The following is a 21,368-nucleotide window of genomic DNA, read 5'->3' as shown; positions in this document are numbered from 1 at the left end:
CAGGGAAATTCAAAATTAAATTTCACAAAAATTTTCCCAAAAAAATTTTTAAAAAATTTTAAAAAAAATTTGGAAACAGACTTATTTTGCATATAATTCTTTAAAAAGAAAGACAGTTTTTAAGCTTATTTTGTCAGTGTACTCAAGTTACTCACATGCTGTCTGCATCATTTTATACATCTGGATGAGAGCTTTCATATGAGGCTAAGGAGTTCTGTCTGTGTTACTTGGTTGTTGAGATATTTGGAAACATGTGAAATTTATATCTATATAAATTAATATCATAAAAACAGTTATCTATTTACCTACACTAGACAGAGGTCAAATGTTAATGCAGTTGAGATTGCCATTGTGTAAGCTTTAAGACGAAATTTTTAAAACTTTGTACACAGCATGGTTTTGGAATTATTGATGCAAATATGACCAAGCAATATTTGACGCCTAGAGGTGTCAGTAGGAATTAGCTGAAGATGCACTGGAGGCGTTACTTGGATGTAAGGAGTTAAAAATCTTTTGTCTTTTAAACACAAAATGTATATAATCTTAAAATGAAACGAGACAGTGGCCTGCTACTATAAGAGATATGCATCACCTGTTCCAATATGCTACACAAAGCATTCTCTGGGCAAACCTCTTCAATGTCCATTATTTTTAGCAGCAAAAATTTTAACTAGACATCATCTGCATCTTCACAATCTGCTCTTTTTAATTATAAACTGTCTAGTGAGACAAGTTAGGGTTTCCTAGAAGTTTGTATATTTCTCTTACTACTAAGAGGGCAAGACATGTTTTGAAAAACATGGAAGCAGATCTAAAAAAAAAAATACCCATCTCCACAGCAAAGCAAAAAGGCAGTAAGTAAGCACACTTCCTGCATAACTGCCCTATAAAATTATAGCATGAAGTTGACAACGCTATTGGTAGTACAGTACAGTAGAAGTTGCACAAGGCCCCAACTTTTCATTCCCACACAACCTTACCAATGCTAATGCCACTATATGCCCCATAAAGCCTCAATCCCTCTTTTACCTTGACAAATCTCCCTTTAACAAAAACAGTAAACACTTAAAAATCACTTCTAACTAGAGGGACATGGTATGGGATGATCTAATACCCATAGTTTCTTAAAATATGTAGTGAAGACTTAACCTACCAAGTCTGTCACCTGTTTAGCTGATCCCCAACTCACCACTCATTCCTATATTTCAGGAAGCACTCAGTCATAATTATTGGTCCTAAATCCTTTTCCTTATTTCCACTTCTGACTACAGGCCCATCTCCCTTTTGCTCCACCTTGGACAACCACTTTAAAAAATAATTTACAACCAAGGCCCCCAAGTATGTGCACAAATGCAATACTTTTTAATCTATTAGCATAAATTTTTGATGTGTCATAGCATGCCAACCACACTACTAGCACTTATGGATGCTATCCTTCTTCATTTCAACCTTGGTCACTTGACAGATGATCTGTTCATTGACATAACTATAAAGCTTTTGTCACCGTCACTCATTTCTAATTAACTCCCTAATCACTGCCATCTTCAGTACTTCCACAAATGATTGGTTAAGAAGCTACAGGTGATTTTCAGGACAGGCACAAATCAGCATCCTGTCTGGGGTCCTACAAAGCCGCTACTATTCTTAGTCTTCATTAGCAACCTACCTTTTGATGTCTGCAACATGTTACTCTGTGCTAATCACTCTTTACTCTTCCACTCAGCCTCTCAAATATCAGTAAAGGACTTTAACAAGCTCTGTGACTGGCAACAATCTAAACCAAACTTAGTGTGTAAAACAGAATGTCAATTTTCTACTTCCCCTATCCTTAGGATTAAAGTAACTCTTCCTCCCCCAACATTATAAGAAGGAGAAATACCCCTTATCCTTCTGGGCCCAAGTAATATCATCATCCTACTTCCTACTCCTGAAAGTACCAGCAAAATCCCTACCAACCACTGACCATGCTTTCCCTCATTCATGATCCCAAATTTTGGAATGCCCTTCCACACGTCTATAGTTTACCCTCAGTTCAAGACTTCTGGATTAACCTCCTTACTCACTCAACCAAAAGAGGCCAATTTTGTCTTCTCACCTTCTACTCTTAACTAAATTGTTGACATCCTAATCTGTAGAACTGTTTTATGCCTGCATTTCATCATTCAGGTTGTCTACGTATAACAGTGTACATATTGTAAATACTGAGTCACTGGCAATTGGTTCATAAACACTCATCACTCAAGGCGCAGTGTAGTTACTGTAATCTGTCTGTACAGGCAAATATTATCCATCACATTTGAATTACTTTAATTTGTCAGTCTTGTGAACATAAAATTTTACCACACATGTCAGAATCTATATGTAATGTCTTATTCTTATTATTACTTTATAGTGCATTCATATGCACCTTGGGTTGTGGTTGGCATGGATCCTCTCAGATCTGAAGTGTTGACAGTTTACACACCTGTTATCTGGCACAGTTGCCGATGACCTCTTATAAAATTTTAGTACTGATTTAATCTCTTGTGAGGATACACAGTCAAACATACCCATGACAGACAGATAAGCATACACAGACATACAGATGTGTTAGGATACACATCAAACACAGCTATAAGTATGTGCACAGTCTGTACAAAAAAAAAAAAAAAAACAGATAAAATGACTTCTTTAACTTGCTAACAATGTGTACATATATTTTAACTTTGATTCTGTGCAAAGCCTCCTGAATGCTGTGATGTTCTTAAGAATGTTCCTAATTATTACATATCACTAACAAATTCTTGCATCACTTTTTGATAAAAGTATACCATGACCATAAAACTTTGTTATTGTGGAGTTTCCCTTAATTCTAGTAGATTCTTTTCTGTGTAAATATGAGTAGTTTTAATGACCTTGCTGGTTTAAAAGCTCAGTACTGTTCTGAGAAAGGAAAAGAGGCATGGTCAGCTGGCAGAGACCAACAATCATCACCCAATCTCACAAGCCCCATGTGCATACAAAATATCTCACGGTCATTAACTAGAGGTTCGGGGGAATTCCACGTTTGTGTTGATGTTCTAGTATTAACCAAATGTGTAAGACTCGCCTTACTGTCCTGAAATGGTGATCTTCACATATCGCCAAACATTACTGACAAATCTAACCCATAATCTTAGTGTCATGTTTTGGAAAACAGACTACAGCAGTTAAAATTTCTATGAAATGTGATTACTTTTATTTAAATAGTTCACATGATGTCTCAATATATTGGCTTACAAGGATCTGCAGGAAAATATGTACACCTTACACTTTGGAAATAAACAAATCAGTACAGCAAAACAAAGCATATCTGAACATATATGCCCTGACCTGTGAAATTTGAAGACCATACAAGTAGAAAAGAAAATACCGAACAGACATACTCATTAACTTCAGTTTGCTGGTACCGAATCAATATGCAAGTAGAAGAAACTCACGCATGGAACATGCAAGCCTGTGTAATTCCTGTTAGCTGCTACTAATCTGACATTTTTTTGTATTGGTATCCAAATTTGATGTTTTGCTTTACTGACAGAACTTTCTTCTATAAATAAAACTAAGATGGGTTGGTACATAAAACAATTTCAGCGAACCTGTGCCCCTTCCTCCTGCATGAGGCACATGATTGTCTCTCAAAAACCCAGTCTGGTCACTTCAGCTTGCACAATTATTGTTTGTTATTGGAAACCTGTTGGCTTGCACCTGGGACCTCACTAATATGCAGGGTACCTGTAACGAGAACAAATAAAACTCACCGTTGCCTTCTTGCATCAGTTGACATCTACCCCGTGGTTATACTGCAGGGATGGCAACACTGCAGTACAAAGAATCCAGCAGAGTGAGTTTGGGGCAACAGTAAATAAGACCATGTGACATTTACCACTTTGATAGGTTGCCGCACTCTTATACATTGATCCCCTCCTCCCTTCTTAACCTGGATAAAATTTAACTAGTCACTCTTGCAGTAACCATACCTAATTCTAATGACTTGTATGTAAATGTATCATCTTCATGGCATATCCAGTATAAATGGATTAATGAATGCCCTTCCTCCTGTAATTTTCAGATTATTTTTTGTACATTACTAAAGCACATACTATTTTGTATTTGTAGTTCAAGTAAATGGAGAATTGCAATTTTAAGTGTTTAAAATCAGCTTGAAGTGACTTGTTGCCTGTTTGGGTAATGTAGCTGTGGGCATAAGTACTTAAGAATAGATAATTTAGCACAGCTCCAAAATGCATAACTTCAGTAGTATGCCTTGGAAATACTGATGTATATTAGTTTAATTTAGGAATAATTACTAAACAGAAACAAATGATCAGTTGTTTACTTTTTCCTATTGAGACTGTTAAGGTTACTGACTACCACAGAAAGAAGGTGGAAGGTAGCCTAAACAGTGTGTAAATTCCAGTGAAGCCCTTGCTTCCCATCTATGCTGCCAGCAGCCAATTCAGTCTTGTTGCCTGAAGGTAAGTGTTTTTTTCCTGTGGAATCTTGTCAGTAAACACTAGTATGTTATACAAGGCAAGCCAGAGACTGTGACAAACGTTTGCATTGGATGACATTTATCTCATCAGTAGAGGTTCATTATTCAGTTTTTAATGAACATTATGACAGCATATCCTTTTAAGCCGCATATTGCACAACTGTAGCTCAAGAGATCTTCCCACATAAATAGGACCACAATTTCTGCCTCATAACTCACTTACTTGTTTGTGAATCCACAACGTCAAAGTTTACCAGACAGTGTTACTTAAAGCCTTAAATTATAATGTGGTAGTGCCTCTCATGTGACTTTGTGTTTATTACTTTATAAAAATTTAGTAGCTCTAACGATTTGGGAGTTTGTTTAAACATTTTATATTCAGCAGTTCAAGGAAATAATGTATGGCTCGTGAACAGTTCAATGATACTTAATCGTTGCGTAAGATAAAATAAATTACAAACTATGGCACACCTTTCAAGAACATTAAATGAATGATTTTTTTGTAGAGGGGAAGTCCCTCAACCCCACACCCCCAAGCAGACTGTTTCACTCCCTATAACCACAGGCTTATTAACAAATCTTCAGTTCAGCCATCCGTACATTATCACACAACTTACCACTGCAAAACTATCAGGCAACAATAAAGACGAGTTAAATGTATATCTCACTGTGGTATGCTCACACACAGCTAGGTTTAACTCAGCAGATTAAGTACTTTCAACATATTAAGTCTCTAACCGTTAAGTCCTGAAAGTACTTCTTGAGGTCTTGTGACAGCCATCTTAAACGTCAAAATGCCTAAGAAACAGATAAATGGGTTTGCAATATAGCTAATGAACTCTTTATGAAATTACAGCATACTTCTTCCTGTCATACACTTTGTGGTTTCATAAGAGAAGCCAATTATACTTCACACATGGAGTCTCAGCTTTAGAGTGGCTACTCGTTTCTCTCACTTCATTTGGCTTTCCCTTGACTTTCCTCTAACTTGTTGACTATTGTCCCTCTAACTAGTTGACCAACATAATGATTACCATGTTGGAATCGAGTTATGAATCACCTGCAGGAATTCGGTTAAAAATGGCCTTGGTAAGAGACAGTGGAAAAGGCATCAGTTAAACATTAAGGTCAATAAATATAAATCTCATTTAAAGCCGGCACAAACCATGCACAAATGTTACAAACATTGTAGAACACAATAAAAGCAGCTGCATGTTCTAGTGCCGCAGCCTGGCTCAAATGTCAGTATTCCAAGCATTCTGGATCTCAGAGTTACAAACTGTCTCATGAGTCATTAGAATACACATATTACAAACCAGCTGTACTACAGTAAAGACAGCATTTCTTAAGGTGCTAGGCTGGTCCTGACAGCAAATTAACCAGTGGTAAAGACTCCATACAAAAAAAAAAACAAAAAAAAACCCCACAAATAAATAAAACAATCCAGTCTGTTGGGCTGCATGGAAGACTTTAACCTCATGAGTAGCCCCCGAGCAAGGATTCATATACCCCTATAAGTAGAAATACTCTTGTCAGTAGAAAAATATTAATACTGATGCTGGTTCAGTAAAAAGAACTGCAATACCTCCTTGTCTGGACATAATACCCAGCAAATGACAAATGCTTCCACATGCAAGGTGTGGAGTAAAGCTGCTGGTAACAGCTATTCTGCTGCTTTTCTAATAACAGTGTCAAACTTTTACTGAAATGTCGATTGTCATGAAGATTGCAGTGCATTACTCACCAGTGGTCTCTTCCACTTGCAAATTCTAAACATTTTTTTTTTACAATTATTTGTATCCTTTCCACATACTAATTTAACTGTTATTCTATTCTCTCTTCATGCTCTCTACATGAGAGCTACCAGCTTTGGGCTTCCTATTCTGATGGGTCTTCACATGTTTTGAGAGGTGATCACTTCTCATAAAACGCTTCCCACATTGCTGGCAACAGAATCTTTTCTCACCAGTGTGAGTCCTGAGGTGTCTTTGGAGCTCATCTGACCTTGTGAAGCTCTTGCCACAAAAGATCCAGTTGCAAACAAAGGGCCTCTCTCCTGCATGCCACCTCAAATGGGCTTTTAAATGGGATGTTTTCCCATAGACTTTTTCGCATCCAGGAAGGTGGCAGACATGAAGTTTTTTCTTTCCAGGTTCATCACTGCTACTTGGAGACTGGCAGTTAGGGCATCTGCATCTCCTGCAACGTCTAGTAGAACTTAGAACACCCTTGGAAGAGTTCTGAAGGAGTGCAGCTATCTGTGGCTGATGTCCTAAAATCACTGATCTTCCTAAATGAAATGAGTGGGGGGTCCCGGAGCTTGACTGCTGTATGCTCCACCAAGTGGCATCTTCATGATGCGTTGTTGATAAATGCCTGGAAGTCATGGGGGAGCTCTGTATGAAATTAGGAAAATTCTGTGTCACAGGTGTTTCTGGATACGAGTAAGACACGTTCGCTGGAACCTGAGGAGCCAGGACTTTCATTGGTGAGAGTTCCAAATTATAGGAATGATCTGCAGGTGGAGTTAGAGGCAATTCATGAGTTCCTAGTGGTGTTGAGAGGTGGCCATGATACTGAACTTTTGGAACCCCAAAAGGCACACCATGCGTACTGATTCCAGATGATGGAGTGACATCATTGCTCCAAAGCTGAAACATTCCAGAAGCAGACCCAACAAAAGAGTCATATGAGACTGGAGGGAATTCTGAAACAGATTGTCCAATCTGTCGGACTTGTCCACAACCGGTTGCCAAGAATGAAAGTGGTGGATGAATTTCACCGTTGGGAGAAGAACTGGGTGTTCTGTCCTATTGGAAAGAAAAACATGACACATACGTTTGTATATTGTTAACTTGAAGTTCCAAATTATTTACTGTAACTTAAAAATGTAAAGAATAGCAAATTTATAATCATATATGATACAATGTAGTGTAAAAAGCAGCAAATAGCACAATTTCTTGTTTGTCCTTGAGCCAGGTAAAGTTTCCTTATATGGCCATATTTCTGATGGTACACATACACACTTATCCCATCTTTTACAGATGGAGATGTAAGAGCTGATAAAATAAACAAAGGAAGATATCTGTACAGACAACACCAGCATACAGAGAGATATACAATTCACATTTTGTGAGAAGACCCCCCCCTCCATAAAAGCTTTCCATTCAAAATACATTTACCAAAACATTTGTTACCCATCATAAATTATTCCTATTTGTGCTCTAAAGGCAGTAGCACAATCACCTTCTGTTTGAGAATTTCATCAGTGCTGTTGTTAATGATTGTTGCTAGTGCTACCAGAGGACTAAACCATTCTTACAGAATTGCTCCGTGGTAAAAACAAATACAGCTGCACTGTTCTTTTAAGTCACTTGAAAACACCTTCAGGGGCACAATAAAGGACCAGGACACTCCCAGAAAGAAAGCAGTACTAATATGCTACATGTAATATTGAAGTTTTAAACCATGCAGCTTTACTGACCCAAAAACAGAGGATGCATCACACAGTAAGAAGGATCGAAGAATGCACTTCTGTAGCCTGGGCAACAGTGGAACATCAGTGACATACGGGATGTTTGTCCGAGAACAGAAAGGTTTGCAAATTGCTTAGGCCTACACGTCCTGCAGTTAGGGCATGATCTTTCCTACCATTGCAAGCTCAAAAGAGTACAACCTTAGTAGCTGGGCTGGCCTAATGTCATTGTTTCATTAGAGAATGAAATGCACAAGTTGCAACTACAACTGTACTTACTCCTACATGCTACGCATCATGCAAACAATTACCATATCTTTGCAGATTGTAGGAATCTTTGATGTTTTGGAGCCTTCCACAGCCAATGTGCATCATACTTCTTGCAGTTATTGCTATTCATATTTCAAAATCGTACAGCTGGCTCTGACCTGTCCAGCTATGGCCTACCCATGTGCCTTAACTTCCAGGGGCAGAAACAGCTGAGCAATTTCTTCAGAATGTTGTTTTTCCTCTTTAATGACTATTACAGTTGGCTATATAATCTTTGCTAAAGGGGGCTTCTATTATCAAATTCCTTTTTGGTGGGTGGAGACTGGGCTTGTACGAATTGGCATTGCTTACTATCCAGACACATACCCCAATTTTTAATCACGTCTCATTTGATGCTGAAACTGTACAGCAGTGGTAATGAACTAGTGGTAATGTACCAGCTAATATCTGCTTTATTTACTTTTTGCTACCAGCTTAAACGTCATATGGCACAACAAAAGTTACAAAAACAATAAACAAATGGCAGTCTATTGTTGGGACTACTGAATGTTGCCTGAAACTCTGAGCATCCTTTTTCTACATTCAATTTCAAAAGGTTTGCACTTGTCTTACAAAGACAGGTTGCTGACATCACAAAGCTGGCAAAACCACTGTGGCAGTATTGTATTTCTTTTACTTCCCCCAGACACCTACAAACTTGTAGATTTTTGCCTTTCTCCACAGAGCTGCTCTCCTCTCTTTAGTGCAGTGCTCTGTCCCACATGCCCACCAAGCTGAGTCAATAAATACTGTGACCATGTCATCCATGACAAACCAGAATAGGGAAGGATGTGCTCTTTCCGATGGTTATTTTCTGGTTTGGCAGATGACTTTGAAGCAATCAGGGTGTGGGCAGGGAGCAGAGGCAGTTTAGGATACCACTCCCTAATTCTGTAGGTTTGCTTCCTCATGAAATCACCATGTCACAATGCATGTATGTTATACAAAAGTAGAAAACCTGGAGGCCCTCTGCCCCAAGCTGTCCTCACATGGGTTCAATCAACTTCAGAACTGTCACACCAGCTTCCTTTCACAAAAAGATGGGCTTGCCATTCACGTACAAGTTCCAGCCTTCTACATGTGGTCACAAATACTTGTGCTATGGACCAGTTTCTGTGGTGAGAGAGCCATGAACTGGGAGTGAAGGGGGGGCCCAGGAGAATAAGTACCAAGGTCTCATAGGTAGTACCAGGCTAGTTGCCCTTTTCAGCCATTGTAAGCCTAGCCAATTTCCCAATGTGAGAATCAAACCCTTTACTTTGTCTGGGAGATAAATACTTAAACCATTATGCCAACTCTCCCCAACCCAAGAAAGTGTCTGGACAGATGATTTACTGATGTGGGACTAGTAAGCTGATGCTTCTAAAACCAAAAATCTTATTTTCCTACATGTTCAGGCCACAAATTCCATCTGTATGTAACAGGCTTCTTTGTGTATTCAACATGATCTGATGTGTCTCACGGATGGCGCTAAAACCAAAATATAGCAAGCTGTACATTACTTTATAATTGGTTCTGCTGCAAAATGGCCTGTTCTGAACTGCTGCACTGACATAATTTTGTTTTTAGCTGAAGGCTGTCTCTCCCACAGTGAACGGTGTCCCAGAATATGCCAGTTTATATCCTTCCCATTGCATCAGATTTCTCTGCCCATCCACTTGGAATGGGAATTCTCTGAATTACTGCTTTAATTTTAAAACTTTCAAGAGATTTGCAGCTTTTTATCTATGACATTTTTACTTATGTGCTATGCTATCTTCTAAGCAGACTTACTTGTTTCTTCTGTTTCAGCTGCAGAGAGTGGTTGGTCTCTTCACAGTAGGTTTATAGCTCCAGACACTCATTTGTGCTCCCCTTGCTTGTAGGAAGGGAAGATAGTTGAGCTGCAAACATCTCATTATCTAGGCTTTTCCCTGTGCTGAAAAATTAAATGTAATGGCCAATGTGATGTGACAGCTAAGGAGACAGGTTCCTAAAGAAAGTATCACAAGACGTCCTGCAAGCTCAATATGACATGCACTGAGAAAGCTGAACAGTCTGTTTGCACATATGATAGGTTATAGTTCAGAAACCTTATTAGAGGTGACCGCCATCAGGAATATTGTTTTCCAGGTAAGGTGACCGCTATCAGGAATATTGTTTTCCATGTAAGGAATTTCAGAGGTGCAGAAAAAGCTGGTTTAAATTCTTTTTTTTTTTTTTTTTTTTGTTAACTCCAGAGCGCCAAGCTGCGGACATTATCCTCCTAAGTGGGCACAGGTGGGGTATGACCTTCAGGAATTCCTTCACTGGGGTTCTGGACACCAGTGTGAGGGGGTCAATAGGCAGTTATGCAGATGCAGCTAAAGGCACTTCTGCTTGCTATAGGTACTGGTTCCTCCTGTAATACCAGAGGGTGAATCCTTTTCATTTGAACTATCATGGGGAGTAATAACTGGATTAAAAAATGAAAAACAGACTCATCCAAACTAAGGAGAAAACATCCACTGCTCAAGCCTATCTAGAGCAAAACTTCATCAGTTGTTTGATGCTCTTTGAAGCAAAGAGGTCCACCTTTGGTAAACCCCATCTGTTTGTGAGATCTATGAAGCCATTCTTGTCCAGCTGTATACGCAGTTCTCAGTTGCATGCTGTACTCCAGTGCCTGTTCCTAAGCCTGTATAGTTGGCAAGAGTGTGTTCCCCATTGTCTGTTTATATACCACATGACATCTGCAGACTATCCTGAAGCCTGTCCCACTGTTATTATTATTATTAGTTTAATGTTAATACAGCCAAGCTTGCCTGGGATTTCAGCTACCATAAACACTGAAGCCACTGTTATGTGCTCCCCATTCCATGTCCGAGATGCCCATGGTTATAGCCTAGCTTGGGATGAGTCTGAACAGCATGCCCTCACTCTGCTTGGTGTATCCATAATTCCAGTGCCTGTTTATTTAGGGAAAGACTGAAATAGTATGTTCCCGGGACTGAAAATACTGGTCTCGTATATTCTTTAGCTACCAATGAAAGTTTGTTGTATGCAGTCCGGCTAATGACATTGTGCATATGATAGATGCCATGAAGCCCAAATGCTCAGGAAGAGTTAATGACGATAACCAATGACTTACGTCCTAAAAAAGCAAAAAGGGATTCTACCCTTTCCTGGAATAGACAACTGCTGCTTTGGTATCCAAAAGGGCAGCCATAAAGATCACCTTTCTGGCCGGGCATAAATTCAGTTTGTTCAAGCAGAAAGAGAAAAAGTCTGAGGTAGTCTAGAGTGTACTCCAGTGCCCTCCACAATTTCTCACGGGATTAGGCAGTCATCCAAGTAGGGTTAAATGTGGACATCCCTGGTCCTGCAGTGAAGTATGACTAGAGTCAGGCATTTGTAAACACTCTGGATGCAGCAGCAAACAAAGGGCAAGGAGGCAAGCTGGTAATGCCATTTCCCCTCTCCTCCACAAACCTCAAATATTGTCTGTGTCTTTTGAAAATAAGGATGCAGGTATCCTTGAGATCTAAATGTCATCAATAAGGTTTAAGAACACATGAGGGTTAAGAGGGCTTGTAGAATCAACTATATTTTGTAACCTTCAAGAAAATATATTTTCTTGGAATGGAAAACAGCCTGGGAGTAAAATCTTTTCCCTCATGGCTGAAGGGAACACGTTCTGTTGTTCCTCACAGTAACGACTCTGTTAAGAGTGAAAAGAATAAATATTTCAGGTCTTGATACAGATGGAAATCTTTTTTTTAATGGCATGAAGTGAAACCCATACCTCCTAGAAACACTCTGAAAGGCCTAGTTGTCCAAAGTTACGCTTGACCATTTTTTTTTTCTATTTAAAAGCAGCCCAACTGATTCCTCCTCCACTATACTGGGCAATGAAGGAAGATTGGGGAGGGGTGTAGAGTAGAAGAATACAGCAGGTAATGTCGTAGCTTATAGACTTCTCTCTGTCCTCCTGCTGCCACTTTCTTTACAGTGAATCTTTTCTACCTTTTGACTGACTGTCAGGTGTCTGACTAAGCCAGTGGCACAGATCCCTGTATATCATAACTGGAAGAGTAACCCACAAAGAACATTCAGTGTTCAGATGTAACAAGAGTGTTAAAGGAGCTAACACAAGAAGGTGGGAGTGGTGGCGTACATCAGTTCACTCATCCTTGAGAGGAGGGGGTTGCTTGGTCTATACTGACACCCACTTTTTAGGTCTGTTGATAGTTGGGTAATCTGTATTTTCAGAAAAAGTGGATTCATTTCATGTAAGATGCTTCAAAAAAAAAGTCTTTCGGCTTTTCCCGGTTAAGGGTCGTCATAGCAGATCACCGGTCCGCTTATGATTGGCAGTGGATTTTTACAGTGTCAAGTTGCCAGCCCAGTGCCAAACCTTCAGAAAAGGCACACACACATTCACGCACCTATCTGCATGCCTTTTAACGTTCTGTCACTCACAGGGAGGACATGCAGACTCCACACAGAAGGCACTCCAGCCGGGAATCTAACCGGAGAGCCTCTTGCTGTGAGATGACAATGCTAAGCGCCGCACCACCGCATCTACAAGACTGTTCATAAAAAAATTAGTAGATGGCCGGTGCAGTGGTGCAGCAATTAGCATCGTCGCTTCACAGCAAAAGGTTGTCTAGTTCGATTTATGGCAGGGGTGCCCACTGTGTGGAGTCTGCATGCCCTCCCTGCGTTAGAGTGGGTTTACTCCTACACTCCAAAGACATGCACCAGGAGTGACATGCACCAGGAGTGTCTCTCTCTCTTTCTATATATATATATATATATATATATATATATATATATATATAAAAGGCATTCATTCGAGTACTCCATTTATTTTGCACAAACTACAGTGGAAGCCTAATTAATAAATTCATTTTTTTGCAAAACAGGCAGAGGTGATTAATGACCCCCCTCCCCCCATGCACACACATGCACACAATGCATTTAGCTGTAAAATAATTCTAAAACTTCTTAAAAACAAAAAAAACAAATTGCTAAAAACTATGATAAAGACACAGCCTTTATAAGAATCCATCCATTCATCCATCCACCCACAATCCCTTTTCCCATATTTGCACAAGGAGTCGGGTGTCACTTCAACAGTGGAAATCATCTAGAGACAAGGTTTACACTGCTGCTGTAGTTCTTCCACACCATACATCCAGACTCACACTTTTAGTTAATTTAGTGTGTCCATTTCACCTACTGCATGTCTTTGGAATGTGGGAGGAAGCCAGAGCACCCGGAGGAAACCCATGTGAACACAGGGAGGACATGCAGACTCTGCACAGAAGGCACCCCAGCTGAGAAGTGAACTGGGGAACCTCTTGGTGTGAGGCGACAGCACTATCCTCTGTGATGCCACAGCCTTTATGAAAATGGTCACTAGCAAAGGTGTTAATCTAGATTTCTTCACATTATGTAAGCATGCAGTTAGATCACTTCAAACTGCATGAAGTCGCTTAATTTAACTCCTTTGAACATACTTAGCATTTTAAACCACCAAGTCATTTAGACTTTTTCTATATGTAAATTAGCATTTAGAATAAACTGTTAATAGCAAGGAAATTCCAGTCAACTGCCCTCACATGTGAGTAGGACAGTCTCAGCTTTTCTAATACATTTTGTTAATTTTCATCATCAGTCAAACATTCCTGGCTGCCTGCTTTAACTCTGGAATCATGCTTTCAGACTCGTAACACAAAACCTGAATAATGACAGACATTGGGGACAGAATAAATCTCACTCTGGCTACCATTAGCATATACTGCAATGCTTTACTGCCATTCTGTTTACTGGACTAGATAAATAGCTTCAACGTTTCTAGTTAAATTATAAGGTCATTTATTTTTTCATTGACATTCGATCACATTTTCAGTGGAGGCCCAGGGATAAAAGCTCCAAAGTAATGCAAAATCATTTTAAGAACAAAACTTTTATAATCTTCAAAAATACAAAAAATCTGCAGTTTAAACAATTATACCAAATTAGACATAATGTGACAGCATTGGTTAAAAATAGACACAACTTGTATGACTATCACTTAATACAAAGCTGGTAAAATACATACAGGAATTCCCATATGAAGTGGGAGAAATAAACAGCATTAAGGCAAATTTAAATAAGTAGGTGAGAGAGAAACTGATTAAAATTAGAAAGTGAATGAAGAGGGGGACGTAAATAAAGTGAAGATTTTGTATGGAAAGCAAAAGTAAAATTGTGTAAACTTGCAGAAGAAAAATTGTGTGTGCAACTTTCCAATGGCCTAGCTAATAAGGTACTTTTGGACAGACTGTTAGTCCTAGCAGTTACAATTTATATTACTGCAGTTGTCTAAAGCACCTTTATAACCCAGTGCCTTGGTAACAGACAGGATGTCACCATTAGGGTATTAATTTATTAATGGATTTAGATAGATATTCTTTATTACTTTAGACATATTCTGGGCCGTTAATTTAACATGTTTAAAACAGTTTGTCATTAAAGCAAAATTAAATGCGTACATCAAGCTTATTTTTTGTGCTCTATGTAAACAATTTCATGATTCAGATTTGTGTTCTCTACATCTAGGTATTCAGCCTTATTTATATCATAAAAGCTTAATGTGTACTGTACTGTATTCTAACACTAGCCATGTATTCTTGTGAATGAAACTGGTAATATCTGCTGCAGCCCTTCCATTTAGAACTGTAATAAGTCATTTTCTATGGCTTCATTATTGCCGTTCTGTTGTGGTTTTCCTCTCAAGGACAGCTGGGAGTACTGAAACACAAAAGAGTGCCCATTCATGCACAGGGCATAATGGTGTGGTGAAAATAGTTATAAAAATAGGGAAACACACAAAGCGTCGCTAAAGAAAGAATTTGTCTCAGCACAAGACATGGGAGGCATGACACACTAGAATTTAAATGTATAGGCGTGAAGTTTATATATTTTTTTATGACAAATGTTCACATCTCTCCGTCTCTATACAAATACATGCATGTGTACTTATGCATATATGATGCTGTTTTGGGAGTAAAAAATAACTCTTCTTTTTAATTAACTGCCAAAGGATTCTCAACATAAACGAAAACAGAAGATGGGATGTCATTTTAACATTTCAGTCACAGCTCAGCAGTGTGGTATCCCCCGGCACACACACTGGACTAATGTGCATGTACTAGAATTTGAATGCAAGATTCAATTGCCATATCCTATACCACCCAAGGTACATAATTTACATCTGTAGTCCTGCCACTTAGCTATAGGTGCAAGGCTTGTAATGGACACAGGGTGAGGTGTGCATATGAGTTTGCCAACCTCAATAAAGACTTTAATTTCTAGTTGCTCCACAATACTACATGCAAGTCAAAATCTCAGTCCACAGGTCTTGGATTTTTGCAGCTGTGAAACAGGGGTATTCCATTCTAAATCACCAGATTGTTTTCAGGGAGGGGCAATCCCCTTGCATTCTCCAGGTAAAACGACCTCTAGTACACTCAGCATTTTAAACACACTACTTTGAGGTCATCAACAGTCAGAGAAAAGAAACACTTCATATGCACAAACAAGTGTTTCCTTTTCTCCACATTTTAGCTGATTGCAGCATATGTGAAGTGAGTTTCTGGACTTTTGCTTTCACTCTTCACCAGATTTCTATGCCACTCTTCAAACTCCCTGAATGCCCATAACCTGTTCCAGTATGGTATATGATTTTTGAGTAAGTTGCCTAGCTACATGAAAGCCCCTTGTTCATTCCCACACCCACAAGAAAATATGCAACAAATATAACGAAAGACAAAAATATGTTTTGGGTACCAACATACACAGAACTAAGTGTGTGTGTGTGTGTGTGTGTGTGTGTGTGTGTGTGTGTGTGTGTGTACACATTGCATTTGTATATATGCTTGCACATGTGTAAGCATGCATCTGTTTGCAAACATTTATTCACAAAAAGAATGAAGGATGCTTGTGTTGACCTTTTTGCACAGATGGTGGATATGAAGGTATACTCAAAGGTACACAGGAAATCTGTATGGAAAATGGCCAGAAAAAAAAAATAGAAGGCAGCTACAATGATGGTACATCTGATGAGTCATGTATTCAAACAATACTGTTGTTTACTACAGAAAACAATGTTTATGACTGACAAGCACCATTCTGCCTCTCCAATTTCTTGTGTGCCATTTTGTTAGCACTTCTGTTTGATATTGTACAGTGGAATAGTTTATTACCGCTTCATAAAAATGCATGCATTTGTATTATTTTTCCCCAATTTAAATTAATATTATCATATGGCTTTATCTGTACATTTGTTAAATAATGATGTGGGAAAACATTTACTCACAGAAAAGACAACATCCAGAATAGACTACTGAGGCTGTGATTGGAGAAGAACACAGCAAAAACAATTTATAGCAACAGAAAAGAAAGGGCAAGGCCATCCTCAAGTCAGCATAGCCCACCGCAGGTATTATGTACATGCTGTCAGTACATATTTCAAGATTCACTGGTTAAAACTACAGTTTTTGTCCTATTTTGGCAGAGATATCTGGAGGGATAACAAAATTATCCCCTTCCATTTAGTACTAGTTTACTTGGCTGAATTTAACAGGGACAGAGACTGCTGCCAGGTGTTCTGCAAGACCAAAGATGTCCTTCACAACTTTAAAATCCCAGGCTTGAAGGAGAATAAAAACAATAACAAATGCATTAAATATTAGAAGGATAATTAATCATGGACAAGTTAAAGCTGTTCTTTGGTTGTGCCGTGATACCTGAAAACCTGTAAGAAATTGTAACACTGGATGTCTGCTCACTTGAAAGTTTCCACTTTTCAAAGGCAGTTCCCAGAGTTAATGGCCATATGCTGTGGGCAGGTCGCCACTTAACATCTAATCAAGCCTTGGAAACAAATGGACTGATGGTCATTACTGTCCTAATAGTGCACATGACACTAAGTTGAAAATGTAGAATTTGAGCAGCTGTACTGGTAAACTTTTCTGTCCAGTGTAGACAAGCACACAATGCACAAATGCAAAAAGGTAAAAAAAAACCTTAACTGGCTTGAGCTTTCTCACCTTCTATGTTATACTCAGCTCACCCTAACTCATTAAATCACCCATACCCAATCTGCCCGCCCAGCAATTAGACCGTTACTCCAATACTATCTTCCAAATCGCCTCCTTTGGTCAAATAATAAATAACTGTTTTATCATCTAGAAACCACAAAGGTCTGCTCAGGTCAGTCTCCTATTCCAATAGTGTAGCTAGAACTTAGACCTGATTGATACAGGAATTTTACTCTATCACACACTTTCACTTTTACAAACCATTACTAAAAGACTTCCTCTCTGCTTCCTGGCTTTGTGCCTGCTCCTCAGCTGGGACATAGCCGTCTAACACAATTCATTACCTTTCTTATACCTCCATTTAAAGCACTAAATCACTTACCCTGCTTGTCCCCTACCAAATATCTCACTTTATTGTACTTCTCAAACTGCTATACCTTCATCTGATTAGCACAACCAAATTACTGATTCATCACTACTTCTCTGTTAAACAGTCAAACTCGCTTATCTCCTCTAACATCGCACTCTACTCTGTTTTAGATTACTCCTGCCTATCATATACACCACTCTTCTATCTGTAAAGACTCAATACAAGATTTATAAACGTAACATTTGCTCACAGAAAAGTCAGCAGAGAGGAAGTCTTTGTGAATAGCGATACAAATTTTATTATACTATCGTGTCTTTTATTTACTGAAACTGCATTATAAAATTTGTTATTGTAAACCTTGATTGCATTGAATATGACACCTTGGAGCTTTCTCTCTAGCCATTCATTGTAAAAGGGCACCTGTGCTCAGCCGGACTTTCCCAGTAAACAAATGTCAATAAATAAAAAGTAAATGGGAAGGCATAGTAAACAAACACACACCCCAAATGCCTCACTTGTTTTATATACAACCGTAAGTATACAAAAGGACAGCAATGACCAACAAACTATTGCTCTACTTACCTTTGCATTATCTGTGCAAAACATGGCACCTTAGGTTTTGAGCTACACTTCACACAGCCCAACTCCCCCATGCTGGGCTGGAACCATAGCATAAAGCACTTTTAAGTTTTTGTTTGGGTGGGCTGGATTCTGAAAAGTTTTACCCAGCCTGTTTGGGGATTAATAGGTGAAAAAAATTGTAACAGTGGCATCCCCCCTTTCCAGACCCACAGACTGAAATACGAAGAATCAATACCGTGGTCAATGAAACAATTTCTTCATTACGGAGAACAAAGGTATGCAGTTATTTTTTTTTTTTTGGGGGGGGGTGAGCTAATACATTGGCATACCTCTCAACCCCTTAGCACAAGAAATCTGGACAAAGTTAAAATTAAAGGGGTGATAAAATCTCCAAAATAGGGACAGATTTTAAATATTACTCTTATAAACTTAGAAAGTTGCTAGAATGTGTTTGCATACATTTTCTGAAGGATATGAAGTATGAAACTCTAACAGCTATCATTTACTGACTTCAATCCTCAATGATTTGCCAGAAAACCATAAATGTTATGAGGAACAGACCAAAAATATGAGGCAAAAATCTGGACATTTTGTGAAAATCTGGACAGTTGACAGTTATGCATTGAAAAGTAAGCGATTTACATGTAAATGTAAGCCTTTCTGACTTTACTTGAGAGACTGCTGTAATTTGAAACTCTTGACAGAAGCTAGCCTTTCTACTGGTGAAGATGCCTATTACATTTGAAGAGCATTCAAATAAATCAACTAGTGATATGGAGTAAGGTATACTTACAAATCTAGATGCATCTCTTTTGCCTTGTAATTTAGGTGGTGTTAGGCTGGGACATAAAGCCGTCATTGTGCTGGCCAAATGGGGCACAACTTCATAGATATACTGCTGCTGGGTTGGGCTTGTTGCCACTTACCCCATGTGTTATTCTGTAAGCCCAAAGGTGCATCTTTAAAACGCAATATTTGTATCATAGTTTACATGGTATTTGACTTGTCTATTCTATACCTATGGGAAAGTCAACTGAACTGGTACTAGGGCAACCGAGATTTACTGAATTAAATGCCAAAAGTAAAGTAATTAGATCACAATTACCATGAGACAGAGTTCGACTCCCGGCAAGCCAGGAAATTTTCTTTCGGGATACCGTCTGTCATTAACTTGATTAACACATAAAAGTTTTACGTTGCTGAACCATACAGTTGTCACAGTGCAGTCTATGCTTTACTGTTTTAACAACTCTGAATATAAAACTCGGAGTAAAGAACGAACGGTGTGTTTTTTTTCCCTAATTTTTTTTACTGGGGGGGGGGGGTAGTGTTACCACCTGTCCCACTTTGCGAGGGACAGTCCTTTTTCGGGCAGTTGTGTCCTGCAAAAAACTTGTAAAAATGGCAAATGTCCTGAGATATTAGGACAAAATTATTTCCTATATTTTATGTAATAGTTGCATAAAACAGTTATTCTGTAACTGAAACACCTAAATGTTATAAGAAACAAAATAAGCAACTAAAATGCTACAAGAATAAGCTTTTATTTAGGCAATTACGTGAAGTTCTGTCCTTTGTACTGGCCGTGGGTATGTTTCGGTCTGCCACATCTGACGTTTGTACCAAAACTGTCCCACTTTGGGCATTTGAAAAGCTGGCAACCCTACTGGGGGGGGGGGGGGGGGGATAGAGCCCATTAACGAATTTGTACATCTCGACACATACTTCTCAAGTTCTCTGCTCAAACAATTCTGGACAAAGCCAAAAATAATGAGAGAACAAAGGCTTCAAATCGGCGATAACTTTTAAATATTATCCCACCCCACTTGAGTTCAGAACAAAGTTTGCATCAGCATGCATTTTCTGAAAATAGTGTGTGACACTAATGCCCGACTGGCTGCAAATCCTTAAGGATGTATCAGGAAGTAAAACAAATACCAAAGACAGGGCAAGATGCGAACTAAAATCGGGACCTTCGGCAAAGTTCTGGGCAGTTGAGACCAGGTATGCCAAGGCAACGGTGAAATACTCGAAACATAGACTCATAACCTTGAACATACTCCAGCCAAAAAGAAATATCAGTACCTAAATATTCGCACAAAATAACGACTTGCCAGACCTTTACAACCATTAATCTGCTAATATCTGACTTACAGATATGCATTATAGCATCCTTCCTACGCTCAGTTTAAATGAACAAAAAAAAATGAGCTAGGTTGCTCCCCGAAGTGACAGTAATGTGCATAATAAACAAAACCATGGAGAAACAGTCCGGAGAATTCTGAACTCATCTCAGACTTTGGATTCGTAACGCTAAAGTAAAACAAACACATATAATAAATATAAATTACAACTTCATTTCCTTGTTTGGTCTTCAAATCATCCTTAGATAACAGAATCAACACCGATTACCAGAAAAATATGTTTGTTTCAAACTGCAGTAAAATTTTTCCACCTTCAGCTAAAACGTTTCATTTTCTGCGGTACTGTAATTGTAATTTAATTCTAGTCTGTGGTGAAAATAATCTAAATGACTGGCACACACAACGTACCTGTAAAAACGCTTGTAGAATATTATCTCCTCTGTGCACTGCAAGCGTTGCCATTGGGTGTGAGCCAGTGAATCCTGGAGTTGGTTAATATGTTAGTACCTAACGTAGTGGGTACGGTAGCCTCAGCCCGGACTGGAATTGCCTCGCTCGTGCCGCTTCCTGCCTCGCGCTCTCCTCGTTGTGCCCTCACCGAGAAGCGCTCTGCCGCTTTCCTCTGTACAACCCCCACTTCACATCTGAGGCAACTTTTTGGCTGTCTCTCAGCCAATCGGAAGTGCAGGCTGCGGCTGCCTTTGAAGTTGCCTCGCCGAAGCAATCATTAAAATAGATTGGCTTATTTCAAAGGGTCCGGGTTGCAGAGTCTTGAAACTGCGTGGACCCCTACTGTGGTAGTTTGTTATGCATGCAAAAGGGTAGATTCGACTCTGATCAAGATAGTAGTATGTGTACTAAGTTTAGTTAGAAAGGTAAATGGATTTTTCTTCCTGGCACTCAGCTAAGTAAGAATTTTAAAAAAAGT

General features: G+C 39.0%; 1 protein-coding gene across 1 annotated transcript; it reads right to left on the bottom strand.

Annotated features, from left to right (window-relative positions):
- Positions 1–3,013: 3,013 nt before the first annotated feature.
- LOC122811625 (transcription factor Sp5-like) lies at positions 3,014–21,060 on the bottom strand. The gene is made up of 2 exons (XM_044083597.1): positions 20,849–21,060; positions 3,014–7,320 (listed from the first exon to the last, which is right to left on the bottom strand). Exons 1-2 carry the CDS (start codon positions 20,900–20,902, stop codon positions 6,340–6,342), a joined length of 1,035 nt encoding a protein of 344 aa, XP_043939532.1. The 5' UTR covers positions 20,903–21,060; the 3' UTR covers positions 3,014–6,339.
- Between the last annotated feature and the right edge of the window lie 308 nt (positions 21,061–21,368).

This window comes from Protopterus annectens, chromosome 9.part0 (genome assembly GCF_019279795.1).
Source record: "Protopterus annectens isolate FY-2018-M chromosome 9.part0, PAN1.0, whole genome shotgun sequence".
NCBI lineage: Eukaryota > Metazoa > Chordata > Ceratodontiformes > Protopteridae > Protopterus > Protopterus annectens.
This window is presented reverse-complemented; position numbering and strand designations above follow the sequence as displayed.

Bases quoted from the DNA above. Each gene is read 5' to 3' on its own strand.
- LOC122811625 (XM_044083597.1), bottom strand. From the start codon at position 20,902: ATGGCAACGCTTGCAGTGCACAGAGGAGATAATATTCTACAAGCGTTT. The intron at 7,321-20,848 runs GTACGTTGTGTG...TCTTTCCAATAG, and splicing joins TTCTACAAGCGTTTTTACAG to GACAGAACACCCAGTTCTTC.